The sequence below is a fragment of the Polyodon spathula genome, chromosome 17 (genome assembly GCF_017654505.1).
Source record: "Polyodon spathula isolate WHYD16114869_AA chromosome 17, ASM1765450v1, whole genome shotgun sequence".
NCBI lineage: Eukaryota > Metazoa > Chordata > Actinopteri > Acipenseriformes > Polyodontidae > Polyodon > Polyodon spathula.
Genome location: NC_054550.1, coordinates 27,853,420 through 27,863,957, shown reverse-complemented (window position 1 = coordinate 27,863,957; position 10,538 = coordinate 27,853,420). Strand labels below are relative to the sequence as shown.

General features: G+C 34.4%; 1 protein-coding gene across 1 annotated transcript in view; it reads right to left on the bottom strand.

The window, feature by feature from the left end:
- Window positions 1-403: 403 nt before the first annotated feature.
- scfd1 (sec1 family domain containing 1) overlaps window positions 404-10,538 on the bottom strand; it is a 32,586-nt gene continuing 22,451 nt past the window's right edge. Inside the window, exons 19-25 of the mRNA XM_041276249.1 lie at window positions 9,266-9,341; window positions 8,813-8,866; window positions 5,380-5,432; window positions 3,502-3,535; window positions 2,337-2,402; window positions 1,143-1,211; window positions 404-647 (exon numbers count right to left, since the gene is read on the bottom strand). Of these exons, the coding sequence (XP_041132183.1) occupies window positions 624-647; window positions 1,143-1,211; window positions 2,337-2,402; window positions 3,502-3,535; window positions 5,380-5,432; window positions 8,813-8,866; window positions 9,266-9,341 (376 nt within the window). The 3' untranslated portion in view covers window positions 404-623. The remainder of the gene's footprint in view (window positions 648-1,142; window positions 1,212-2,336; window positions 2,403-3,501; window positions 3,536-5,379; window positions 5,433-8,812; window positions 8,867-9,265; window positions 9,342-10,538) is intronic.

Genomic DNA, 10,538 nt, shown 5'->3' with positions numbered 1-10,538 from the left:
GGAATGTCCCTTCCATCCAGGCAATACACTAGACTTTCTGAAAACGCGACTAGCAGCTCTATCTATCCCAAAATGCAATTTGTATATTTTTTAGCAATGTAAAGGCAATCTCTGTGCCAAAACCCATTTATGTACATGTTTATGTATATATTGTACGTACTGATGTTCAACCCACTACCTAACATGGAGCAAATATTTTAAACACAGATATATATGGAAGATTAAATAAGCAGCTGGAAGGTTATTAACTCTATTATTGATTCAGGTTGCATCCCTGCAATTCAGTGCTTTAAACACGTTGTTAGAGCATGTTTGAAGGCAACTACAGTATGCTTCAGAGAAAAATATTTCTAGTCACAAAAAACCTTTTACTGTACAGAAAACAAAAACAGAAATATCAATGTTTCATTGTTAGTTAATTTTATTTGCTTTATGTGTACAGGAATGAAATTAAGCAAAGGTTTTAAAATACCAAAGTTTATCAGACATTATCAAATACATGAAACACCATGACTTAAGATACAAGAGGAACGTTACAGAGGTTGTCTATGAAGAAAGGGTATTATCTGAACTCTTGAGGAAATTAGCGAAGGTGGCTGCTGAAAACGCAAATCTTCTTTTTTCTATTTCTGCCCAAGCAGCGACAACTAAGAACAGTACAAGAAAAAAAAGAAAGATATTAGTCTGGCAAAGAGTCATACAATCTTTTTCATAAATAAATAAATAAATATTTCAATCCAAAAATAAAACATATTTACAAATGTAATTTTATGATATGCTAAATGACTATAGTCATCTCTTTTACTACGACGAAAATCCATGGCATGTTGAAACACATGTTTTCATTTGTCGTTAAAACAGCAATTTTTTAACCTCAGTTATAATTGGGATCGTGTTACGTAAGCACAAGCAGTTACACATACTTTTCACCTTGTATTGTAAAATTGGAAAGGGTTTTGCCCCCTTTTTAATATTTATTCCCAAACACCCGAGAAAAATAACAGACCAAAAGGTGCAATATTTAAAAGCAGTTTGAAAATAAACTAGAAACAATATATATAATATATATATATATATATATATATATATATATATATATATATATATATATATATATATATATATATATATATATAGAATACCTGTTTTAGAAACTGGGAGGCATTGAAGAGTTCACTGCATCCATATAGCACATGTTTTCCGGGTTTTGCCTGTAAAAATAGGTTTCAAACTTAAAAGCAAAAAATTGATGAGATTTGCACTCAAAAGATCAATGTGTATAGGACTTGCTACATTTGAGTTTAGAAAGTCCAGTATTCATGGGTTTGTCCTACTGTGCCACAAGTTACTTCACTATCTGTATGACATCAACTCAACACACCTGTGGATAATACAGGGATAAACCACTTAACATGACTCTCACTAGAAACTAACATTGACAGCTTTTAGGTTTTGATCTGAGTTATTTAAAAATGTAGCTATGCAGATGTCTATAAGCATCAGTACAAATCTTTAAGTTTTAATTTCAAGTATGCGATTAACAAAATATCTTTGTATATCAGTTTCCTGAAAACCTACTATATATGCAAGCTGAAGCCTCCTTGCTTACCTGTATAAAATGATGCACATTGAAACTCTAAATACTGTTCAACTCATTTCATCAAAATTAAATTCAGTATCTTGTATATGTATTTCAATATGAGATGATGCATAGGGTGTCTCTTGTATTATAGATGCTCTCTTGTGCAGTTTGGATGACAAAGCTAAATTACATATCTGCCAAGAGGCACTTGACAAAAAGCATTACATTTATAAATTGCACTGGTCACTTTTATAGCATATATGTTGTCCCTCCATTGTGTCCATCGGTGTTTTGCATGGGGATATTTTGTCACACAGCAGACTGTGTGGCCAGTGGTTAAAGAAAAGGGCTTGTAACCAGGAGATCACTGTGTGACCCCTCATTTAACCTCCTTGTGCGCTGTTTTTCGGGTGAAACGTTGTTCTAAGTGACTCTGCAGCTGATGCACAGTTCACATACCCTAGTTAGTCTCTGTAAGTTGCCCTGGATAAAGGGTCCGCTAAATAAACTACTACGACTACACTACTAAAGACTGTGTTCACTTTAGTGCACTTTTTCTATTGCAGTCGCCTGTGTGTTTTCTTCTTTACATACACCTTGTTAACCAATACCGTGTGCATTCCCAGTTGCACAGTTTCTATACAAAGTAAAGCTGATATCTGTATAAAGTGGAACAATGGGCAGTGTTTAGCACATTAGATTTGTAAAAGAGGAGCTCAGGTTATAAACCGCATTTAAAATGCATTAAAGTTACCTTAGTATAATCAACAAGATTCTGATATTCAATGTAATTTCCTCCACCAACCACAAATACAATTGCCTGAAAAAAACATGAAAAGGCAAATATAATATTTTAATGGCTTGGAAAAATACTAAGGATTAGCCGATACCACATTTTCTGTCATGTTTCCGTTCATGAAATTACTTTAAAATTGCCCCGGAGGTAACCTTTCTATCTATTTCATAGGAGAGATATTTTTAAAAGATGGGATTATACAAAAAGTAGATTACAGAACATCTGTTTGTTTAAACAAGCAAACCAAGAATACATTACACGAGGCATGCAAAGGAGCATCAAAGTTAAGAACTCGGCCAGCCTGTTAAATCCAGCATACACTGTAATGCTACCTAAAGGATACTGTGTTATAAATCAAAACGACCCTGTTACTACTTCAAGCATGTCTACACAGCACTTCCCCTTTCTAATTTGCCCCATAATGCCATTACAGTAGTCCTTTTACATTTGTTACCAGGCGGAACACAGAAAGACCATTCTTGTAACTATGGCTACCAACAATGGAGTTAGAAAGGGACTAGTTCAATTACTAAACAATGTTGTTAACCTGTTCATTTCTGAATCCAAAAAAAAAAAAAAAAAAAAAAAAAACATTTCTTTTACAAATGTAGAAATCGACTTGAACTATGACCAAACGAAATTGTTTAATATATATTTAGTTTATGAATTCAGCCTACAAAACCCTCAAATCAGACTTTTCAAATGTTTTCGCTGCCACTATATGCAGATCCAGTGCTTTTCAAGGGGCCATTACACCCATCAGCAGACCTGCTTTTTTCACTTCTCACAGCTGAAAGGGCACTGACATGCCTCACTTCAGCGGTCCCAATTTGGGTACTAAAACTTTCTTGCACATGCCACGGTGTACTCAACATTTTTCAGTAGCATTCTGGCAAGAAAAAAAACTAACTTCAGTGAACCAAGATTCATTAGGGGTTGTATGCAAGTTTGCACAACCTAAAAACACAAAATAATTACCGAGCTACAAAAAGGTGCACATTTAACCAGGGTAGCATAATTCAGGTAGTATAAATACGATATGAATGATACTTCCCCTTGATAATAATAACAATGAACGAGTTAAAGTATCTAGTAAGCTTTTCTAGTAAGAAGGTAAGCTTACCTCTTGGAATGGATTCTTGTTTCTTGGGACAGAACTACAAAATAGAAAGAGATATGCTGGAAATGAGACACATATTCCATTGAAAAATACCTGGATTAAAACAGGCTTATTAGCATTTTTAATTGGTAAGAAATACTGGATTGGCATTTTTAATTGGTAACGAATAATGCCCAAAAACTTTCTATGCAGCCTCTTTAATAAGGCATATATATTTTTTTTCTTAGCATAGTCCCAATCACAAAGGCAGACACATTACTCTTTGTCATTCAGTATCTTATTCACACTAAGACTCCAAGAACATCTCTGCTTGGACTGTACGGAGAACTTGTGCCCTTAGGAACGTAAACGTCAATAAACATTTTCACTGTCGTTATTTCAAGCATGTTTAGGAAGGTCATTTATTGTTGTTTCTTGCTACACGGTGTTGAAAGGAATATAATGCATTCACACACAAATAATAATAATAATAATAATAATAATAATAATAATAATAATAATAAATAATAATAATAATAATAATAATAGAAATCCAAAGGCATGTTGCTGGCTAATTATTGTGTCTAATCTAACCTGAAGTCATTAGTAGGACTTAAAAAAAAAAAAACCCCACAAGCTTAATGACTAGTCTCCCATTTCATCCTGATTACTGAATCCTGGTAACTGTTGTCTCATGATGGTTTCCATGGATTTAGGGTTCCAAGTTACCTTTCCCAGATACCTTGTGTGTATTTTTTTGATAATGATTATATGTGGATAATGTACTTAAACAAGTTTATGAATTGGACTCAACGTTCCTGTGTTCTGGTTTATGACTTTAATTCCTCCACACTAAAAGATGGGCAGCAAAAAAAGATGTGCTTCTGCTATTTAGGGATGCAACTATATCAGTTTTGAAAGCGGAGCATTGTGTGCCAAGTTCGTAACCTAACAGTAGAGGTTTTCAAGTGCAGACTTGCTTTCTTCAAGATAAAAGGATTTGTATTTAGTCCACTCTTATGTCTGTCAGTAACTGTACATCTAACCACTCTGCAAGAGGCCAGACACACATTAAGGAATACAATGAATCTAAGCAGCAGACAGTATTTTCCAGATGTAGAAAATCCACAAATTTACACAAAGCTGTCTTAGAAGCTAGTCAGCAAAACGTTCACACATACATGGGCTACATTTTCTTCACAGCTTTTTTCACTACCAAACTACCAATGTAACAGTTTGTTATTGTGGTATTTTGTGTGAATAGGGTCCATTATGTTGAATATATAAAAACATTTTTGTAAAGAAAATCAGTTTTAAAATCCGCTAGGCAAATAGAGAACATCGCCTTGAGAATCACGGCTCTGTAATAGCTACTTCTATTATCTTTGGAAGTGTTCCAGTACTAGAAAGGCCAACTTAAATATAGCTAATGGAGGAACTGACAAATAGGTTCGATTCTCAAAGCTATTTACTCTGAATCGTCATTAGAATATTTTTACCAAATGAGAAAAACACAAACAATAGTTACAAACAAAACAACTTACACACTTAATTTAGGGGCATGCTACTAGTCTTATTTATTTTTTACTATTTTTAGGATTATAATTGATTTTTTATTTTTTTTTATTTCGGAAAATGCAGAAAAATCATGATTTGGAGTAAATAACTTTGGAATCCAGTCAAAGATGCTATTTAAGACCTTAGCGTTCTAAAGGGAAAGGACACATTCAGAATGTTAAACTGATTTTTAAGCCGTAAAGGTAAATGATGTATTTCACATGGCAAACCTTGCACGTTTAAAATCCAAAGTTTAAAAATGGAATGCTCTTCTTGACAGCTATCCAGAATGACAAGCGACAACTGTTCAGAAACATGCAAAAAGACGACTTGGAGCCATCTCACCTTTCACTGCCACGAAGCATTTTGGGATCAAAATATCTGTAGTCATCCGTTTCCTGTGGAGCAGTGCAAAAAAAATGAAAAAGTATATTGCGAACGCATTTCAAAAAATGCAATATGAAAAATAAATTATAAATGAAACCTACACCATTCAAATCATTCCAGTAAATTTCTTCCATAGGCAGTAAAAGAAAACTATGACCATCAAAAAAGTAAATAAGGGTTTTAATTAAAACTGCACTGACTAGTGTCAACGTCTAAAGCTCAGTTACAAACACTTTCCAATAAGAAAAGCATGCAGGCTGCTGTGCAGATCCAATTTTGGTTTTGGCTCACCTAGTCGTTATGCCCACATGTGGACACATTTGTAACAAATCATGGAAAATCAGTGGGGGCGGCAAATGGGAAACGTGAGGCATAAATCAAACCCACCTCCAAGGAACTGTTGCTGAGGATTTAAATCATAACTTCTGCAACTTACCTTTATGATTAACTGGTACAATTAAAATGATATTAACTCTGTCTACACTAGTAAGCAGGCATTTTATTAGCAATCTCAGGTAAAAAAAAAAAAAAACATTTACATTTCACATTCTAGATGCCTAGCTGATCTTAGTTGGAACAAACTACTGCATGTTGCTGTGTGGAAAATTACAGATTTCTCTCTCATAACGGCACCAATGTGTATAAATTAGCAATTTCGAAACGTTACAAATAAACACTGATCTTTCATTTGTGCGACTAATGTTAAGAGGATTTATTAACAATGACACAGACATTTTCGGGCAAGTCTTCGGTTTTGCACTGTGCTAATATTTTGTGGGGTCCACTGGCTGTTATTTGTGACAGTTAGAATTAGGTGATCGTTGCCCAAAAAATGTAACCTGAAAACCATATTGCAAAATATTAGCAAAGATTTTTTTTTTTTTTTTCAAGAGCTAGCAAAACAGGGGCTCCCAAGTGGAACATCCAGTAAAAGCGCTCCGCGTGGAGTGCAGAATGTGCCCTATAGTCTGGAGATCGCAGGTTAAAATCCAGCTGACCGTGACCGGGGGTTCCTAGGGGGCGGTGCACAATTGGCCGAGCGCTGCCCGGGTAGGGAGGGTTTAGGTTGGCAGGGGAATCCACAGCTCACCACGCACCACCGACCCCTGTGGTCGAAAGAGCGCCTGTGGTTCTGCAGTGAAGCCACCAGATCAGTGTTGATAATGAGTACAATTATATAAAGGTTAAAAAAAAAGGTTACACCATAAAGTTCATGGAGTACACAAATTGGGGTTGAGTGGTTTGTGTAAGGCTAGGTCATGAGTTAAATAAATCACATGCAGAACACTGAGTGTTAATGGATAATTCTGTTTATATAACAGTACAGTACATTTAAACCGAAAAGACATTAGGAACAGTGCAATCTGCCATTAGGATTTGAATACTGTCATTGAATGCTAGCTCTCTCAACACTTTGTTGTGTAACATTTATATATTTTTTAGAAAACCAAAACATACTGAAGATGCGTGCCTTACATTTTGTTATTAAAAACAAAAATACATCAATATGTTCTTTAAGCATATGGACCCCCTGTGTTAGGCTGATTAGATTTTTCTTTTAATGGAATTTTAATTGTGGCTTGTTTTGTATTGTTATTTTAGATGGACAGACAACAAAGAGAATGATGTGAACCAGCTTAATGAAATATCCTTGGAAACCAAGACTCAACTGTTCAGGTCTTTAAATCTTAAAGGTGTTGATGCGCAGCGCACTGCTGAATCAAATGCAGCACACCAGATAAAAAGAATACTTACGCATTTATCAGCTAGGATCCTCTTACAGAGTGGATCAGAAATATAATTAAACTTGACAAAGGCAACCTTGGTGTAAGGTTAGTATTTCTTTTGATTTAAAACATTCCTTTTGCTAGCTTAATACAGTTTTTGGAACTAAAAAAATCAGCCTAAAATCAGAACCTATTTTTAATAGGCACATATTTTTCAAACTGGTGACTAGCTGTACCAATAAAGTTGTGCAACTTCTGTCATTGTAGTATTGGTTATGGAGGTGTATGGTTTCCGAACACTGTCAGTCACACTGTCCAGTAGATTTGGAGAAAGGGGAGAGATTAATTTTGTTTTCTTTCTCTTGCTATGATTTTCTTTGCTATCAGCTTGTATTTGTGGACACACATGACAGGTTTAAATGGGAAGAAGAATGGTATTGTTTGGTACACATAATGCTAGATTACATACAGCTAACTTTTGGCCATAGCTATACAATATGTGAACAAGAGGTTTTGAAAATGGTATACTCCAAGTCAGAAAGTGACACTTTATTTTGTGATTTAATTTAATCCTATGGAGAATGAGACTTAACAAGACTATTTGCGATATGAAAAATCACTACCAGACTGGCAAGACTGCTTGTGCATACTACGGTTATGCAAAGTGCAAAGGACATTTTGAATATACCACAGACAAGCACATTTTACTGTTTAAGGAGATCTCTAGATTGTTCCATCCAGAATTCAAAACAAACTCTTGCTTCTAACCAATTTTTTCCAACTAAATATCTTATTTGTTGGCAGTATTTCAATTTAGTAAATTAAATATAATAAATGGCTAGACCTAAAATGTCTGACATCAGTAACTGCAGAGAAGCAAAAGGGGTAACAGGAGACAAAAAGGGAGCTTCGATCCAGACACGAGTAATGTGTTTTTATTATATTAATGCTGAATTTAAATTTCTGGAGGGGTCCAGTTTCCAGTTACATTTCTAAACTCTTAAAGCAAAATAATGAGGAAGGTGCCAATTTAGTTGTGTGCCATTTTACTTTCATGACAATAAATTCAATATAAATCTGCAGGTGTTCCAAACCTTTGTGCTGCATCTCTGCATCAGGGTCTGGATAAGCACCTCCAAATTCAAGGGTGCCACTGAAGATTTACCTTTGTTCTTTTCATTCATATATGATTATGTACACCTATATACATTTCATGTGCTGCCAAGACTTTTTTTTTTTTTTTTATTTAGGTAGATGGGTAGAAAAATATATAAAAAAGTAAATTAGGTTAAGAAACAAAAAGATTGGGAATAAAGAGACTCTTCTTCCAGCGAGTGGCATTTAAACAAAACAAACTTTCCACATATCGAATGCATATCAAATAGAAAAACAATTGGAACGTCAGCATCAAAGACAATTTGTGTTACATTCCAAATGAAAGATATTTCTGACATTCAACCTCCCCATGAGCCATTACTGAAAACTAAATCTAAATTTATACAGTATGTTTATTCTGTAAATGCTACCGTCAACAACTAAAATGAGTTTTGCTGGCTTTTTTTCGATAAAGCAACTTAAATTCTAAAGCTAAAGCAACCAAGGTGCAACCTTCAACATAACCTTTTGAATGGATTCATAAACAAAATGATCGAACAATAACTTACAGGGTTGGACTTCATGACCATGAGGCTGTCCAGGATACGAGTCACTGGCAAATTCTGGAGAGGAAAAAAAAAAAAAAAAAAAAAAAAAAATTTAAAAACCCCTACATTTGCTTATTTTTATATTTCTAGAATTTATGAATACAAGATATTAAAATTTAGATCAAGTCTTGATTAGAAGAAGCTTTGTTTGACCACTGAATAATTTTCAGAAAGCTAAAGTCAAGGGTATCATGAAATGTACATATCATATATTTTAAATTGTTAGTTACACGCTATAGGCAAAAAAAATAATTAAGAACACATACAATATGTAGCACACACCCTTTTCATGTTTTATTCAAATATAATCCCTCACTGTATTATTCATTACGTCAGAGCAAATTTTGCAGCAATCTAAGTAAACGATACACAACATTAAAAAAAAAAAAATACATCCACTACAGTTGTACTCACTTGTTGCTTCAATACTAGATTCTTCACTCCTTCCATCACAAACTGGGAGCCTGAATTCATTACCCTTGAAAACAGACTGGAACCAAAACAAAGATATGAAACACACCGCGGTTCACAAACCTGCTGGAAATCAATTTCAGCAGCCACAGCAGTCTTGAACAGATATACCGAGACCACTTACATTATCAAATGCCAATGACATAATTTAAACAGCATGAAGAAAATACATAAGTTGCTTTATACATAAGTTGAAAATACACAAGAATGTATATATATATATATATATCAATATATATATATAAGATAATAATATATATATATATATATATATACTATAATTATCTAAAATAGGAATGATTTGAAAACATCTGCTCTGTGAACATAGCCCTCGTAATGGATCAAAACAATAACACAATAATAAAAAACTCACTTCAACGTTTGCAGGGCATACCGTGAAAATCGGTTTATAGGTCGCACTGGCGTAAGTCGCTCCCCACGTCAAGACTTTGATTTTAGGAAAACTAAAATGTTCTTTTAGCTTATTAAGTACCCAAACAAGTTCAAGAACATATCTTTTTTTGTTTTAATGAACATTTCTTTCCAAAACCATAGCATTGGCTTTTACTAATTAATTGTATTAATTCAAATTTAAAAGAAAGTAACCCTTTGCAGTCCATTTATTCAGTGCTTGTCAGGCGCGTCAGGTCCAATTTATTTTCACACGCACTGTTTATTTTATAAGTGCTGTTTAAAAGATTTTTTTTTTCAGATTAAAATAGGTTTAAAATGCATTGCATGGCAAAACGACATCAGTACTGCATCTCCAGCCAAGCCCCACCCCTTGTTCGCTGTATTTTGACATCTTTATATATGTGCATACTGATAAATCCTCTCCTGATCACTCATTTTATCACCAAACTCCTCAATAATGCGATCCAAGTCATTATTTTATTACTATAACATCTCAAAAAGCTTTACAAATGTCTGCGATATTCTTTGAGCGCTGGATGCGGAAGCAGCTACCTTTTTTTTGTGTCTATCATTATCTCTGTGGTGCAACTGCTAGCTCTAGCTGCTTTTTTCAGCTTCATTTGGCTCCTATCCGTCTCACTCAGCCATTGAGTGGTTTTCTCTGCTTTTTCCGGAGAAAAAAACGACTAGACACCTGTGTTTTACGTCTTTTTGATGATGTGTCCGACATCGGACTCGCAAAGGGTTAAAATAGTGCTGCTTCACCAATTAAAAGAAAAGAAACAACAACAACAACAACAAA